The 19,247-nt window shown below is 38.2% G+C and overlaps 1 protein-coding gene across 1 annotated transcript in view; it reads right to left on the reverse strand.

Moving 5' to 3' along the window:
* The window catches only part of Bmt2 (base methyltransferase of 25S rRNA 2 homolog), a 58,126-nt gene that overhangs the window by 24,739 nt on the left and 14,140 nt on the right, over positions 1–19,247 (reverse strand). Inside the window, exon 2 of the mRNA XM_055612998.1 lies at positions 16,487–16,628. Coding sequence (XP_055468973.1) covers positions 16,487–16,628 — 142 coding nt within the window. The remainder of the gene's footprint in view (positions 1–16,486; positions 16,629–19,247) is intronic.

Here is a 19,247-nt window from a genome sequence, read left to right on the forward strand (position 1 = left end):
CACCCCCAACCCCTGGCTCCTCAACCCCCACTACCTGTGGAAGCTGGGAGAGCTGGCCCCAGGGTCATGAGAGTGGGTGAGCTGCTCCTGCCCCTCACTTGCTGTAGCACTTGGAGAGCGGGAGGGAGGGGGTCCTATACCTTGTCTGAGCAGCACAGTAGAGCTGGCTCTGGTGGCAGGGGGTGGGTGAGCCAGTGCCAATGGTGTGAGGGAGGAAGAGCTGGCCCTGCCATTCCTCTGCTGTGATGTGGTCCGGGCAGGGGAAGATGCCTTTTACCCCTGTACCTTGTTACCTGCAGCAGTCTGGACGGCTGACCCTGGGGTCATGAGAGCAGGTAAACTGTCCCTGCCTTTAACCGGCTGCAGCACGCAGGACAGCAGACCCCGCGCCTCACCCAGGAAGCACAGTAGAGCTGGCCCTGGTTGAGGAGTCACAGGTGAGCCAGCCCTGAGGGAGAGCAAGGGACTGCTGGACCACTCCTCTACTAATGAGGTGTCATGGGTGGGATGGTGATGCCCCCCTCCCCCACTGTATTCAGGTCAAGGGCATGAGATCAGGAGAGTTACTATGTCCTTGCCTGGGCAACACAGTGGAGCTGGCCCTGATGTCAAAGGCACTGGTGAGCCAACCCCGAGAGTGTGAGAGCTGAAGAGCTGGCCCAGACCCTCCGAGGCTGAAGCACTTGGAAAAGTAGGGATGGGCATCACGGTGGAGCTACTCTGGAAGCATGGAGGCACATTTGAATTGGTCCCAAGGGCATGAGAGCAGGAGAGGTGACTTTGCCTCCTGCTGATGGTGGTATTGTAGGAAAGAGCTGGAGAGCTAGCCCTGGTGCTATGGATAAGGGAGAGCCAGCAGGTTGACCAGCTCGGCTACCACCTTCATCTCAATCAAGAGCTCTGAGTTGGCTCACCCCAAAATCTGTGTCTGCAAATGACTGGGATGCATGAAAGGGCCAGTTCCGCTGATCCAAACCTGTAGGATCTTCATGACCCAGGGCAACAATAGGATAAATGGGAGGAGGGCAAGTGAGCATGCAATACTGATGGTGTCACAGAAGCCAGAGACCTCAAAGCAGATCAAAAAGACTCATTGGAATAAACATTTGCAAGTAAAGATGTGTCAACAAGAGGATACACTATAGGTCACACTACAGCTTCTGTGATGAGATGTTTTTCTATGCTTTGTTTGTTTGTTTGCATGTGTGTGTTTTATTTTGAGGGGGAGGTTACACGAGCCCAGAGATGAGGGGATGAGTAGGACGGGGTACATGCTGTGAAACTCATAAAGGAAAATCTAGAAGAAATGGGTATTTTTCCAAGCTACCAAACTTAAACTAAGGAGAGATTATAAAGCCTAAATATACCTGTAACAAAGCAGGAGACAGAAATTCTCCTTTTAACTAAGAAAACAGAAAACTTTTCTTAGTTTTCTTCGACTGGCAAAAGCACATGCCAAGACAGATTCATAGCAGAATTCTACCAGAGTTTCAAAAAACTGCAACCAAATTTCCTGTTATTCAAAAGAGTAGAAATAGGAGAAAAACTTCCAAATTTGTTCTATGAAGCCTGTATTACTAGACTGACCAAACCAGGTAAAAATACAACAATGAAACTAAACCAAACAAATGACAGGCCAATATACCTGATGAATGCAGATGCAAGCATTCTCAATAAAATACTCTTAAAGTTGGTATAGGAAATGCCCCGGAGTAGCTGGCCTATTCAAAAGAGAGTCTATGCTTGTCTTTTGTGAGCTTCTTATTTCATTTTTGTTGTTGTTATTTTCTGGTCTTAGTAGTTTTTTGTTTGTTTTGATTTATTGTTTGTTGGTTTGTTTTAAAAGAGATAAAATGAAGTTGGGAGGGTAGGAAAGTGAGGAGTTGGGAGAGAGGAAATAATATGATCAAAATTTTAAAAAATTGTTTTGAAAGATAACAGTTTATTGAATTCATTTTTAATTATAGCTGAAACCACAGATCACATCTATGTACTATTTGGGGAGGTGAAAGAATATGATCAAAATATACTGTATGAAAATAAACCTTAAGTAAAAAGCAAAGATCATTTACCAAGATCAAGTTGGCTTCATCCTGGCAATGTAGGATAGTTCAACATATTTAAGCCAATAAGAATAATAAATGGTAACATGGACTTAAAGGTTTAAAAAAAATAAGGACACACGATCATCTCAATAAATGCAGGAAAGGCCTTTGACAAATAAAAAATATTTTCATGATAAAAGTCCTATAGTGTGGGACTGGAAGGAATACAACTCAACAATAACGAAGGTTCTATATGAGAAACCTATAGCCATTTTCCTAAATGGATAAAAACTGAAAGCAATACCGTTAAAATCAGAAATGAGACAAGGCTACAATCTACCCCCTTCTTTTCTAATGATGCTGGAAGCATAAATCAGAGCAGAAAGAAATTTAAAAAATATTAATGGAGAAAAAAGAAGCCAATATCCCTATTTAGATATATTGTACCTAAGTGTGATAGCTATTCTCAGTTGTCAGCTTGACTAAATCAGGAACCAAGGAAAATCCAAGTGGGTGGGTACATCTGTGAGGGAGTTTTGAAGTGACATCTTGTGTTCATGAATTGGTAGAATTAATATTGTGAAAATGGCCATCCTACCAAAGGCAAATTATAGATTTAATGTAATCCTAAACTACCCACAACATTCTTCATTGAAATAGAAAAACAAACAAACAAACAAACAAACCAACCTAAAATTCCTGTAAAACTAGAAGAGGCTCCAGGCAGCCAAAGCAATCCTGAATAAAAAGAACAATACTGGAGGAATCACCATTCTAGATTACAGAGGTAGAGAAATGAAACAGTATAGTACTGGCATAAAACCCAAATGAAACAGAAATTCCAAACATGAGTGCACATAACTACAACCATCTGGTAGCTGACTAAAGAGTCCAAAATCATATACTAGAAAAAAGACAGTATCTACAACAAATGGTAGGTGCTGGGAAAACTGGATAACCACATATGAAGAGTAAAATTAGAACTCTTATCTATCAACCTGAACAAAAATTAGCTTCAAATGGATCAAAGGCTTCAATTTGAAATGAATTGGCAAAATTTCTGGGGGAGTGGTGGAGGAAGACAGTACCTTAAGAGACACAGTTGCAGGAGAAGCCTTTCTGAATAGAATTCTAGATGCCCAGGAATTAAGGTCAACAATAGACAATTGAGAACTCATGAGAATAAAAAGCTTCTGTAGAGCTAAGCAATCAATTGAAGAAGAAATCCACACATTATAGAGACTCTTTGAAAACTATGTCTGAAAGAGGATTAATATTATAATATACAAAGAACTCAAAAAAAGTTGAGAAAAAATGATTCAATTAAAAAAATGGGCTAGGGTTCTAAAGAAAGTACTCAATAGAACAATGACTGTATCAATAGACATGCTAACACAGAAGAGGAGAATTTAAGGGAGTCCAACTAGACAAAGAACTACAGGCAAGTAATTATTAAAGGATAAAAATTACCCCCCAAAGTGATTATTCAAATGAAGTGGTCAGCCCTGACACCATGTATACACACACAATAAAGATTCAGCAGGTTGTAGTTACATATTTGTGTGCATATAAATATGTATGCTTATATATGTAAGCACATATTTGTTTATATAAAGGGTTGACATATGTTTACATACACACATAACATATATAACTATAAATTGATTATAATAATAAAAGAACAGGATATCAACTTGAGAGTAGGCGGCATGGCAGGAGCTGGAGGAAGGAACTATGTAATGGAAGTTCTACTTTCTTTAAAAACTCAGTTATGTAAATATGTTGTTTTAATTCAAGTGTGGGTTTTTGGTTTGGGATTTAGTTTGTCCACAGCTGATTATGCTTCCTGCCTGTTGGATGTGGTCTTTGCCAACTAGTAATGGCCTGCCTCCTGCAACATGAAGAGGGGTGTGTTTTAGGACTCTGTGGAAGACAAATCAGGAGCGTGGAGAGAGAAAGGCATGGCGTTTGGAATGGCAAGTTTGGAGACTTCTGGCTCAGTGACTTGAAGAGAGAGATGGAGACAGACAGAGGAGACTGCTTGCTTTATTTGCTGTTGATGGAGATTGGTATAGCCCCACAAGAACCCATCGATCTAAACAACCTGGACAAGTAAAGGAATCTATGACCCATCTCCCTACTAACCTTCTCTCTCCTACGTAGGGTTGAGGGTTGGAACCAAGAGGCTTTAAGCAACCACAAATAAAATAGTGCTTAAAAACGAGTGCAACAGAGATAGGAGGGGCTGAAGGGAGGAAAGGGAAGTGATATAATTACATTTAGTTGACCTGATAGAAGGTCAGATAGTAGGGGAGGAGGACCTCAGTGGACTAGGGGAAGGACACGAGTCAGGGGATAGGACCTAGAGGAGATGAGGGAGGGGGCTATAGCTGGGATACAAAATGAATAAATTGCACTAAATAATAATAATAAAAAAATTACAAAGAAAAAATTTAATAAAAATAAAACAAAAATGCTAAATAGAGGTAAGTTTGAGAACTCTTTATAAATGATAAAGTATAAAATACTAATAGATTATGTTTAAGACAGGAACATGCTTTTCAGTATAGATGCATGAGGTACATATGTGTGTGTATTTATATATACAAATACACACACACATATATATATTTTTATATATTAATGAGTTTTAACTAAGACATACACTCCTCCCATAAAGCTTAGGCACCCGCTATTCAGTGACAGCATACTGAAATAATAGTGTGAGGGTTTAGTTGAAGCCTGCTTCACTGCCTGCACATAGATAACCCAAGAGGGCCCTCTTCGTTTATGACAACAAAGTCAGGTAGGCTTTCAGCATATTACAATCATTTTATTTCTTATTTACTAAAAGAAAGAATAAAAATTTAGTTCAGGAAAAAGGGTGCTGGAAAACTAAGCTCTTTTCTTATTCTTTCACAGCACAATTAACACAGAACAGTTTTGTGGTCTCAAAAGGCATGAGTATTTCTCCCTATAAGTAAGCAATTACTTCTGCAGCAGATAATAGTTGGGTTCCTCTGATCCAGATCAATTTCAACCCTTTTTGAACTGGAGAGTGTCAGATCCCACAGACTGGAGGCTCATTCTCCAGTTCTCTAAACCTCACAGCATGAGGACTCATTCCCTTTGTCCAGTTAGATGTCAGTCACATGATCCACATTACATTACCCATGCGTCTGAATGAGCACTTATGAACTCCCTCCTCTGGTTGAATTAACATGCTTGAGTGGCTCAAATACTCAGAGAGACACCAATTTTACCAATTTCTCTAAAAGGTATTGTTGGGAACACACAGGAAGATGTGTGTGGAAAGTATCAAAAGGCTTCCTGTCTTCTTCAAGAAACCCACATATTAACCTCTGTATAAACTCTCTGGAACCAGTCCTTTCGGTTTTTATAAAGATTTCCTTGCAAAGCCATGATTAAACCCTACAAAAATGTGGTTAGACAAAATGGGCATGATCTAATGCTAACACTGTGTTGAAACAGAGCAAGGCATGCATTCTGCTTGGTCTCATTAACAAACATTCTTCCCTCTAGAGCAAAGGGCAGGACCCTTCCAGAGTAAGGAGGGTCTTCCTGCCTACTGTAAGACCGTAACAAGAAATTTCCTCATGGGCAACTTGAAGACAGAGGGTGGAGAAAGCAAGTTTCCAGGACCTGTGCTAAGAGTTTCTGGTTGTTAATGAGTTGCACGGGAGAAGAAGTGATGAGCCAGGAGCCTCTGCTGAAAACAGACATTCACAATATCATGCACTATAGAAGTGTAAGTTTAAAGATATTAAGAGAACAGTTCAATACACATGACTATTACTTACACGTGCGTTTTTAGATTCTTCCTATTAGACAAGCATTTCTACTTGTTTCAACTTATTTAGTATCAAAGTTTAGGGTTGTAAAGGTGAAATCATTTTAAATCCACATAATTAAGTTCATTTCAGTTTGTTATCCGGTATCTAAACTGATAACTAGCACAGACTGGTCAGTGAGTTTCTTACAGTGTGCCTATATAGTCCTGAATATGTACAGGAGGACACCACACCTAGGTATGTAAAGGGACTATGAAAAGATCAGAGAATCAACTCAGATACCTATTAACTAGTCAAGCTAACGGTAAGTGTGTGTGTGTGTAAATATATGAGGTGACTAGTACAGAATCTCACACACACCCCAAAAACTCATATTTACTAGTTATTTAAAGTAGATGAAATACAAACAACTTTTCCATTTTATATTCTTAAACCACTTATTATTATTATATTTCCTATCATAAAATGAAAATTAACTAAGTTTGCCCACAGACTGCTTGATGGTATTCAAAACAGACCTGGTAAAATAAAACTTAAAAAATAATCAGTTTATAACTGATATTATTCCTGGTGTAAGGAGGGTGATGGTTAATGTTAAGTGTCAGCTTGAAAGATTTTGGAATCATTTGAAAGATAGCCCCTCGGGGTATTATGTAAAAGTAACTTTTATTTTCAGTTATTGTCTTGGAGGCTTACTGCTTCTGTCTGCTTAGAACCTAGGCCTAGTCCTGGAAGCTTCTATAATCTATAGGCCTAGAACGTTTTCAGCCTCTGAGACTTACTACTGAAGAAGCTTACCCTTTCTAGATCTTTCTGAATTCTGGCTGGCTGGTTCAACACACTGTTCTTATTCAAACTCCTCTCCTAGCTGACTGATTCAATGTGGCTTCTCTCTTGGTTTCTTATATTGAATTGTTCTGCTTGGCCTCAAACTAACTCTTAGCAATCTGTTTTAATCTTCTGGATCCTTTTTATTCTCCGGCTCATTCTGTCTTTATCTGTGTATAGGTTGTTCTCTCTTCAGCCTCTCTGTATAACACTCTCCTGGTAAAAACTACCTGTGAATTCCACAAACTAAAGTGCTAGGAATTCAACTCCACCACACTGCTTTTCAACTCTCTGACTCAACTGAACTGCCTCAATAGCACTCAGATCTGCATGTCTGTCTCCTAAGTGCTGGGGTTAAAGGTATGTACCATCAGGACTGGACCTAAACTTTTCTTTATCTGAAATCTGCTCTATATCGGGCTGGCTTTGAACTCGGAGATCTGCTTGCCTCTGATTCCTGGGATTAAAGGCATGTCTATATTCCAGCCATACTAAATGGACCTAGAAGTTTTTTGAATGTGATCTCTTGCCAGAGCTGCTATGTTCTGAATTAAAATTGCTCTACAGCGTTATTTTAATGGTCCTGATTGAGGCAGGAAGACACATCTTGAGTAGGCAGGACTATTCCCCCAGTCAGTAGTTCCTGGATAATATAGGTAGGGAAACCAAGCTAAGCCCCAGAGGAAGCATCCAATGCTCATCCTCTTCTGACAGTGGATGAAATACAACCGTTTCCGGTTGCTGCTGCACTGACTTCCACATTATGAGGGACTGAACCTAGAACTACAAGCCAAAAGAAACCCTTTCTCCCTTAAGTTGCTTTAGTCAGAGTATTTTATCAAAGTAACCAGAAGAGAAACTAAGACAGGAATTGGTACTGCAGTGGGCCTGTGGCTATCATTAACCTATTTTGCCCTTAGACTGCTGAACTGTTTTGTAGCTAGACTGTGGAAGAGTTTGAATTCTAGATTAGAAAAGCCAAAACATTTTCTATATACCTCCTTACAAGATAGATACTTAATAAATATGCAATTAATCAGGAATGAAATGAGTTTCAGCTTCTAAACAGAATTAGAATTAAAGCCAAAGCTCCTAATGGGTCCAGAAGATGACTCAGCTATGATCTTCTGATCTTCCCTCTCTACAAATATAAATAAAATAAAAAACTATGGCTGAGTAAAGCAACACAGAATAGTTAATGAAATCTTACATAACAGAAACTAAGAAAAACTGAAGCTAAACTGACAGGTGAGCCATGTTCCTTGTCTTCATCTCTTTTCCGGTTGCTGTGATAAAATACTCTTGACAAAGGCAATTTAAGGAAGAAAGGGTTGATTCTGTGTCACAGTTCATCGTAGTTGTGAAGTCAAGGCAGCAGGAGCCTGACACAGCTGTTCATACTGCATTCATACTCAAGAAACAGACAACAGAGCTGGCAAGACAGCTCAGGGGCTAAAGAGAAGTAGACCAAATAAACTATAGAGGAAGAAATAAACCTTAATGTATTCAGATGATACTCTGAGTATCTGGACAATCTGAGAGATCAATGGTAAAATAACACAAATAGTAATAAAATTATGTTAAATGGTGATATACATGTAAAACACAAAAATGAAAAATAGAGATAAATATGTTTTTACAATTCATAATTTCATCTTAAGCAATTAGAAAATAAGTAAACCAATTGATTTGAAAGTATGTATGGAAAAAGAAATCCTCAAGAAAATTCTGAAAAGGTTTTAAAAGGGTGGGTAGGACAGATGACACAGAACAACATTATGTAAGTCTATGATTAAAATACAGGCATTAGTCAGATCACAATAGACATAACTAAGTGAACATAATTACATAATAAAACCAACTATGAGATAAACAGTAACACAAAATTAATAATCTGATAAACAATCATTCATGTAAGTATCAAGTTATAACACTGTGATCAATTTTCTTACATAACCGGTTTCGGGGAAATGGAAATCACAGGGGAAAGTTATTTATGGGGAAAAACAAGAATGATACTTCAAAACAAACACAAACAAACACCAGCTAAACTTTAAACAGATGAAATACATAAATACAAAAAATGAAATTAAAAAGTACTAGAAGAAAATGAATGAACAATGAATAGGAATTCCTCTAGTCTGCAATTCATGAAATCTCTTCTAAATATACTTTTAACTGGTACAGCAAGAAAGAGCATTTATAGTGTATAGTATGACATTTCAATACACTGATCCTCTGTACAGTAGACTTACAGTTCTACTTTAAGATATTTAAGAATGACTCAAGGAATGGAACACTGATTATGTAGACCTACCTAAAAAGCCAATAATCTCAAAACCCAGGAAAAGTCAGTTTAATCTGATCCTGAAGGCAGGAAAAAGCTGATGCTCTTTGAAGATAAGCAGAAGAAATTTACTAGTTCTTTAAGGGAATTAGTCTGCTCAGACTTTGAACTGGCTGTTTGAACTGGCAATCTGTTGAGCTTATCTAAAAGTTAAAACAAAGATCTTAGGCTACAGCAGACTTCATAATTGTAAGAGTCAGTTCTTTATAATCAATCTATTACTGTATACTCACACATAAGTGTACATATGCATTGTGTGCGCACACGGACATATTGCTTCTGTCTCTCTGAGAACACCTAACATAATATCAAACGGCAGGATCTCCATAACTAAGTTTAAAAAAAGGGAGGAAACAATATAGTAACCTGTTATCACCTACAGTTCAGAAAAGAGTAGATGTCGGAGGGCAAACCAGTGTGGTCATTTATCAAAAGATTAATAGATCTGCTACGATATGTAAGGACTAGATCTCCTACACGCTCATTCCTCTATTCACGATAACTAGGATGTGAAAACACCTACATGTCCAACAACTAATGACTAAAAACTGTGCTACCTACATACAATAAAATGTATACAGCTGTAAAGAAAATGAAATGATTAAAATTTCAGGCAAACAGATGGAGCTGAAAAAACATTTCACTAAGTACAACAGCCCAGGTACAGAGAGACAATGTTCTATTTTCTCACTCATAGGTGGATATTTTGTCAATAGTTTAGGTTTGTATCTTTAACTTGGAGTACGTACCTGTAGAATCCAGAAAACAAGAATCCTGTTACTGGGGAGGAGAAAGAACGATCTTAAGGAAAAGGTAGAGTACTGGTATTGTGAATGGAAAAAGGAATGGGAAGGAAAGTTTTAAGTGGGGAGAGTGATAGGAGGAGAGGGGTGGGGGGAAGAGCTGAGGAGTGAGTGGGGGAGGAAATAACTAACATCAAGGATGTTTGAAAAAGCCATGTAAATCCTACTATTTTATAAGCATTATATATGTATATATTTATATACATATATACATATATGTATAAAGTGTGTGTATATGTATATATACATATATTATATATGTATATATATACATATATATGTATATATATGTATATATATACATATATATGTATAAAGTGTGTGTGTGTTTAATGGAGTTACCCTTCACAGGTAACTCCCAAAAACCAGAGTGCCAAATAAAAAGCCTAGTGACATGTTTGAGATAATTCCATGGAAATATTGGATGGTGGTGTCCCAGACAACCTATTAACAACAGAGGCCATTGCCACTGCTCTTGACTGCCCACTAGACTTTCAGGGTAAGATCCTGCTGTTGAAGATACCACAGACTTTGGTCACAAGACAGGTGAATAAAGTTGATGCTCCCTCTTTCCAGATGACCCTGGCTTGTGTTAAGCTAATAAAAAAACTAACCAGCATATCTATTTACGTCGTAATTTTATACAGTCCTTTAATTTTAAACTTAAAGTAGTTGGTGAACTACTGCTAGGCACAGGACCTGCCCCGGACCGCAGCTGATATAGCCAGGTAAGACAGCATTGAAATAAACTCATTTACCTTTCCCCTCAGCTGTCACTTGCAAAGAGGTTCTATGTCTACTTCCCTCTCTCAGTGCTAGGACTGTCTGGCTTGGACCTGTGCAAGCCGTGTGCATCCTGCCACAGTCTCAGTTATTTGCTAGATAACATTTCTTGCTGGTGTACTGTATCTGTGTGTTGTCCCCCCCTCCCAATTATAGGTTAATTCCTTTAAAATTCTTTTCTCTTAAATATTGGGTACATATTACAGAACGTTTCTAGAAGCTTTCCAGATGGCTTTCCAAAAGGTTTTCAGTGTTGGTTTTCTCTCCCCTATTCGCCTTTTCACCCTGCCCTCTTATTCCTCACTTCATCTAAACCTTCCCAGTCCATTTCTCAACCTTCCCCCTTAATAATCCTATTTTTCTATTACCTTCCCTTGGAAGATTCCCCTCCCTTCCAATGGCTCTTCCTAGTTACCTAACCTCTGTGGGTATTCCAAATGAGACATAACAGGGGAAGTTCAAAAGCTTTCATCCACGAGAGGAAACCTGCAATGTTTGTCCTCCTTGATGAACCTGAAGGGTTACCTTGTTTATCATGGTTGCTTCAGTTCCCTCCATTTACCTGAAAATTTCCTTTTCCCTTAACAACTGAATAATGTTCCATGATGCAGTGTACCACATTTCTATTCCTGTGTTGATAGATATCTGGGCTGTTTCTATTTCCTGACTATCATGAACAGAAGAGCAATGAACGCGGATGAGCATGTATCTGTGTAGATGCAGTCCTTTTTCAGATGCTACAGTGATGTAGCTAGGCCTTGGAGCAGACCTAGTCGACTCCTTGAGGAACCTGCACACTGATTTCCATAGTGGCTTTTCCAGTTTGCACCCCCACCATCAGCACGTAAATCATACCTTTCTCTGCAGCCTCTAAGTCATCTACTGAATCTAGATTGTTGTTTGTGTTGTTTTCTTTTTTGTCTTCGCCATTCTGACTAGGGTAAGACCTCAACAAATCTAGGTCTGACTAGGGTAATACATCAAATGATCCAATTTAAAAATGGCCCACGAAACTGGGTGCCCTGGCACATGCCTTTAATCCCGGAACTCAGGGAGGCAGAGGCAGGCGGTTCACTATGAAAAATTCCCGAACAAAAATGGCTGAGAGACACTTCAAGGAGTTTCACATCCATATTACGGGTCCCGCCATCAGGGAAATGCAAATGCATACTTTGCGATTTCATCTATCACTTTCTGAGAGCACTATACCTGAGCACTGCATTTACATCACATCTACCCGTGCTCTCCCCACACCAGCTCCTCCCATTTCCTCCCCCTCCCCCTCTAATTTCATCATCTTCTGTAATTAAATAGTGCTGTGTGTGCGTGTGCATGTAATCCAGAACAAAATGTGGAAAGGAGGCTGCAGTGTCTTTACAGTTTTATTTTAAATTATGTATCATTTACTTCCCTGCTAATTTTAAGTGAGCCATATATTTCAAACACACACACACACACACACACACACACACACACACGAGGTAGATGAGACTAATAAAAGAAATAAGAACATGGATCCACCTGTTTTTCTTAAGTGGACTTCCATGTGGCATTTTCACAGGGGCATTGAACCTTCCACCTGGATAATGTCTGCCTCACATTTACTCTCCTTTCTTTTTTCTTAAATTTATTATTTTTTTTCCAAGAGGCACTGTATCTTCATGTGTTCAGAAAGAGATCAGTTTTAGGTCAAACTGCTAAAAGAAAGAGGTTGATGTGAATTTAACTCCAGCTTCTGAGAACAATAGTCAAGAACAAGTGGTGGATTTAAAAAGAAAACAAAAGTACTGAGCCTACCATGATGACACATGCTTATAAAAACTGCACTCAGGAGGCAGGAGCAAGAGGGTTGTTGAGTTTAAGACATGCCTGGGATATATGCTGAGATCTTGAGCCAGAATAAAACATTTGTATAAAAGAGGTCTTTATTTAAACGCAAAGCCTTCAAAAATGTTAAATTTTCAGTTATATATAATTTATTTTTTTATTAATTACAATTTATTCACTTTGTATCCCATCTATAGCCCACTCCCTCATCCCCTCCCAATCCCTCCCTCTTTTCCTTCTATGCTCCTCCCCAAGTCCACTGATAGGGGAGGTCCTCCTCCCTTTCCATCTGACCCTAGCCTATCAGGTCTCATCAGGACTGGCTACACTGTCTTCCTCTATGGCCTGGTAAGGCTGCTCCCCTCTCAGGGGGAGGTGATCAAAGAGCCAGCCACTGAGTTCATGTCAGAGACAGTCTCTCTTCCCATTACTAGGGAACTCACTTGGACACTGAACTGCCATGGGCTACATCTATGCAGGGGTTCTAGGTTATCTCCATGCATAGTCCTTGGTTGAAGTATCAGTTTCAAAAAAGACCCCAGGGCTCAAATATTTTGGATCTGTTGCTCTCCTTGTGGAGCCCCTGTCCCCGCCAGGTCTTACTATCTCCCCCTTCTTTCATAAGACTCCCTGAACTCTGCTCAAAGTTTGGCTATGAGACTCAGCATCTGCCTTGATATCCTTCTGGGTAGAGTCTTTCAGAGGCCCTCTGTGGTAGGGCTCCTGTCCTGTTCCCTGTTTTCTCCCTCTTTAGATGTCTATCCCGTTTGCCTTTCAAAGTGAGGATTGATCATCTTACCCAGGGTCCTCCGCCTTGCTTTATTTATTTCTTACAAACTGAAAGCTAGGTCTGATGATTGTTGCAATTCAAATATTTCCACACATAAAAAATATCTTAGTAAATGAAAGCACATCTGCATCTGATGAGTGGGCTCTTGGACCTTTATGGTAAATGCTATCAACTGGCTGAGGTAGTGCCCCTAGAGCCTTCAAATATGGACTAACATTTTCTCTTTGTGGTTAGATAATAATGTATGGAATGACACTTGGCTTGATAATTAATTCAATCTTTAATAAGCTTCTGAGATAAATTTACTTCCGTTTATTAAATATCACATTTGCAGTTGTAAAGTTAAGATTTTTTACAGTATAACAGTTTTTAATACTTATTCCCTGTCATCATTTTATAATTGTTTTCCATTATAAACAGAGCATAATTATATATTCTCCAAAATCACTGTGGTATGTTTATTCATAACTCTTTCTGTTGATCAAATTTCACAATAAATAATTTGTATACAGTAGAGAATTAAAATTCTGACATCAGGTTTTGAAAATGATTTTCTAGTATTGCTGTACTCTCACGTTTTCACTAATTCCATTTCTTAGTCATTTTGTTGTTGTTGTTGTTGTTGTTAGCTTTTTTTCCTTATTGGGTGCTTATATTATTCCATCTAGCCAATGGGAATCAGTCAGAGTTTGCTTTTATTGTCTCACATTGCTTTTGAGCAATTTACTTCTATCCAGTACAGAAACAAGTCTTTATTTTCCTTGTCTAATAGATCTGCTATCAAACTTTTCAGAATCGAACTTTTATTTTAATAAAAGGCAGAATTTGAAAGTAACGTACTACGGGCAGCTGCATGTCTTTTATGTTACATCATTTTTGTGAGAGAATTAGAAACACAAGAAGAAGGGGGCAGAGGGAAAGAGAGATTGAACATCCTTAATCTCAAATGCTCCAAAGTCCAATACTTTTTAAGCACTGGTAAAAGCACAAATAGAAATTCTCCACATTCATGATCAAAATATTAAATAATCTATATGCTGAAGACAAGCAGGGGAATAATAGGTTTGATAAATTGTGTTTTACCAATGGGTAAATGAGCACAAAAACATTTAAAAACATATATTAAAAACAAAACTAAACTAAAGTAAAAGTGGAATTGTCACATGAACCAGCTGTACCACTCTTTGGTATATACCTGAAGTCCTATAATACAGATACTTGTGTATCCACACTTGCGGCTGTACTGCTCACAGCAGTCAAGAAATAAAATTTATTGGGATAAATTTTATCTACCAATAGGTGAATGAAAAAAAAAATATGGTACACATACACAAGGAAAAATCATGGTATTTGCAGGAAAAAGGATGGGACTGGAAAACTGTTTTGTTAAGTAAGCCAGATCAGAAAGACAAATATCAAATGTTTTCTCTCAAATGTACAACCTAGATTTAAAATTACAAGTCAGTATATGTGTGACTGTGTGTATGTGTGTATGTGTGTGTGTAAAACTCCATGGTTTTTTGTTGTTGTTTGTGGGGGATGTCTTTTTATTTCATTGTGTTTTGGCATGTTTTGTGTCCTATTGGTTTTGCTTGCTACCTTCATTGTGTCTTTGAGACAGAGACATACAGAATGTAATATCCAGAGGATATGGAGGTGGGAAAGATCTGGGAGTATCTGGGGAAAGAGAAAAACATGATCAAAGTATTATTATATAAAAATTTTTAATAAAAGCAGAGAGCCAACCACGGTGGAGCATGCCTGTAATCCCAGGACTCAGGGAGGCAGAAGCAAGCGGATCTCAGTGAGCTCAAGGCCAGCCTGGTCTACAAAGCAAGTAGTACAGCCAAGGTTATAGAGAAATCCTGTCTCAAAGACAGAGAGAGAAAGACAGAGACAGACAGAGAGACAAAATAACAAGATGATATAATAGAAAATAAATAATGCACCACCATTAACTTTCAACATAGGAAAGATTAAAACAGAGCAGAATTCATATACTTGTGGTTAAGTTGATTAAACTGTTTGTTCATTAGAATGAATTACATTGTTCCTAATAAAAATAAATGTTTTAAAAGAACAAAGAATATGATTTCCAAAATATTATTGAAGCAATCTTTAAATTAATTGGGCTGGATGTGGGTGGGTGAGAAGGTGCTCAGAATATAGAACAGCTGTGTGTGGGGGAATACTGTAATCAGAATGTATTGTATCAAACAACCTATTTTCAACAAAACAAAAAAATTTAAAGATGTAGGGTGTAGAGGGATGGCTGCAGTTCGGGCCACTGCAGGTTCCTGGAGAGTACCCGAGCTCAGTTTCCAGTACCCATGTATGTCAGTGTACTCACAATCACCTATAACTTTAGCTTCCAGTCGCCCAACACCCTTTTCTGGGTTCATCAGGCCTACACACAGATGGCAAACACACATACACAATGAATCTTTAAGAAAACTGAATACACGAAGGGAAAATTAAATGAAAAAGGAAGTGTAAGATGGAACCTACCATAAACATACAGTTTATACAAATAAAACAGTGCTTTTCTTCTGGGAACTCTTTTTAAAATTCAAGCAACATAAAAGAGGTTCTAATTTTATCACACTGATAGCATTCATAGCAACAGTATTTCATTTTCTGACTTCAACATTAGAAACTGTACTATGAGAATACATGATGACATACCCCAAAATCACACATCAAAAATTCAGAATTTTGAAACTGCTAGCATGCTCTTAAGTTTAATGTACTTACTTTTTACTTGAATCCAAATGTATTATCTGAAGAAGTATTTATATTATGGGTGAGTCAATTACCCCTGCATTTTGAAATATATTAATATTTAAAGTATTAAAAGTAGAATTTTATAAACAGTTTGGAAAAAAATTAAGCATGTTAAAGAAAAAAAAAAAAAAACATTTCCAGGAAGAAAATGTAACTGTTTCAGCATTCAGGGAGGCAGAGGCAGGTGGATCTCTGTGACTTCCAGGCCAGCCTGGTCTACAAAGGGAGTCCAGGTCAGCCAAGGGTACACAGAGAAACCCCTTCTCCAAAAAAGAAAAGAAAAAAAAGGTAACTGAAATAAACCTAGTGAGCTCATGAGACACAAAGAAAAAGAGGATGTTAAAGTGATCTATACATGATTTGGAATATGTATACTTCCCCACTGTGGTATAAAAATCATACATTATTTGACATTTGAGTTTAAGATTATGTTGGAAATCAACAGTGCCAGTCTGTAAAACACTCACCTACAACACCATTCAATGCGACCTTCACCTTCACAAGTTTTTGCCCAGTGATTATCTGCCAAATTTTTCATTGCAACAGCATATTCACAAAGTGTTTCCGCATCTTCACAGTGTTCTCGCCAGATCTTATCAAAATCTCCCACTATAGGCAAAGAAAAGATGAACTAAGTTAACTTTACTTAAAAACATGTGTGAGCTAATTTTAGGAAGATAAAAATAGTTTATAATAAGTTTACAAAAGTCATGAATTAAAACGTAATAAAGTGTTAAGCATTGCTTTACAACTGATGATCTGGCAATCAACATTGACCCACTTAAACAGACTTGTAAAATTGAACATCACTGAGTGTATTGGTGCACATGCACTTGAACACACACACAGATGGACATATATGGTCCATCAATTCAAGAAGCAGATCCATGTTGGTAAGGCACAACCACAGCTGGAAATGCAAGCATTAGTTTTCATGTTATCTTTGCTTTATACAACTTGGGAAAAGAAAGAACACAGACACCTGTGCTTTGTACCTAGTCTAGATATATTGTCTCTTTAAAAACTCTAACCCCCTAACTCACCCCCATCCCTGTGCTTGGAACAAAGGATGCTATAAGCCTCTTCAATGTTTTGAGCTTTTGTTAATGCTCTGAATGAAAAGTATAAGCAAGTGATAGAAGGGGCGAGCTTCATTTGGTAAAATGTCTGCTCTGCAAACACAAGGACCCGAGGCTCCATTGGAGGGAGCCACTGAAACAACCCTGCGGTGCTAGTGAAAGCTTGCGTTCCACGAGCTGGGGGGAGAGGTGGGTCTGCTCGGCTTACCAGCCCTGGCTAGCCAGCCAGCCAGATGCTCTGCTTACCAGCCCTGGCTAGCCAGCCAGCCAGATCCATTTGGTCAGTACCAGAGCAGAGAGAGACCCTGACTACAAAACCAGAAGGATCAGGTGGATGGTACCTGATGGATGTACCACAGTTGTCCTCTGTGCACCACATAAGCACAGGCAAGAGCGCGCGCGCGCACACACACACACACACACACACACACACACACACACACACACACAGGTTACCATCCAGCTATTACTATTTTAGTTTTTAAATCATTCATCATTACGTTGAAGGTAAAGTTTCAAACATCACTATGAAGACTGATAATGGTCAAGGAATTATTTGGCCAAATGATGTCCATTAGCACAACAGGGTAAAGAATTAAAATTATCTGAGCATCTCCTGTTAGCGTCTTTAAACAAAGGAATGAGTTCTCTTCTACCATGACTAACTCTAGGCATTTATGGAGTAACAGAATAAACATATACAAGGAATAGCCAACAGTGGAACTAATTATATTAAAACTCTTTTTCCAGGCAAGAGTAAGTCTCTCTTTTTTTCTTTTAACAGAAAAGGGATGAAAATAGTTCAAATTTAACAATCAACACATTTATTCAAGTTTGAACAACAACCATGTAATTTCACTTACTGGCTATTTTAGTTCCACAGACTTGCAAGGACTGAATTGGAAACCTATTTATTACCCCTATGGTTTTGACTGTGTCTTGAAAACAAGGGCACAAACACATCCATACACACATTGTTCCATTAAAATGCTATGGTATCAACCATTCATAGACTGAATACTGATTTTAATTTCAAAGTAATTAAAGCTTGACTAAGTGTTAAGAGAGTGTCATGCCCTTAATATACTAATATTTTCAGGAGTCACTAATATTTGTGAAGGGACTGTGCTCTTAATTTGTTACACATCAAATTAGTGTTATTGCCTCCTAAAAAGCAAACAAAAATTTTCTAAATTCTCAGCAAGTTCTTTCCTAGCAACATCTATCAGGTGCAGTGACTGATAAGACTATAAACAGAATAAGGGTCTACAAATTAGTGCTCTGATTAGTGATCCTTTCATACACCTATAAGTACTCATAACACTACTTTTCTTGAATCTACCCATCAGACTGGACACAAAATAACTCAAAAAGCTATAGTATAGTTTTAAAGGAGCTTTATTATTTGAGTTTTATATCTTAAGCTTTAGAAAACTCTTTGAACTTGTTTCGCTATCTTATAAAACATATATTATGCAGAAATACTTGAATTATATGTGTGTGTAAACATGAGTCATTTGAATAAAATTTCTATTTTCAAATGTATTTCAAAGAACTTGTATGTACTGAAAATGGATTTCATTTGTGCAAGACTTGATTTAGATTCTACAAAGTAGGTAAATCATGAAGACTTGAATACTTGTACTTTATTTTGAAGAGAGTCCTAAAATCACAGTAGTAAGCGTATGGGAAAGGAAAAATACAAAACAAAACAACAACAAAAGACAAAGTATGAGAAAAAGCTAAAACACAGAACAGGGGTGCATTGGTAACCCTGTTTTGAGGACACCACATCCCTGATGCTCCTGGATTGAAAGGGCACCTGAAGCGCAGGCAGCTTGAGCACTGAAGACCCTATTTCCCACTACCTGGGTGTTAAGAACCTTGGATTCCTGTATGCACTTACTGAGTAAGGACAAAGTCACCAAGGGTCCAAAGTGCTGTAGAAAGGTAACAGAAAGATAGTACACATTTAAAGTTGAACACTTGTCCCAGATGGTGATTCTGAGCTCAGAGTTTGTCCACTACAGCTGAGAACTAAGGGTTATGTGAGATCCTACTGTCCCTATTAAAACTTCTGAGTGTCCTTACCATGTCATTTTAGACTCTGAAACTGAACTTACTCTATAATTACCTATGCGCTAGAAGA

This window comes from Psammomys obesus, unplaced genomic scaffold (genome assembly GCF_907164565.1).
Source record: "Psammomys obesus unplaced genomic scaffold, mPsaObe1.curated_primary_1811, whole genome shotgun sequence".
Classification (NCBI taxonomy): Eukaryota; Metazoa; Chordata; class Mammalia; order Rodentia; family Muridae; genus Psammomys; species Psammomys obesus.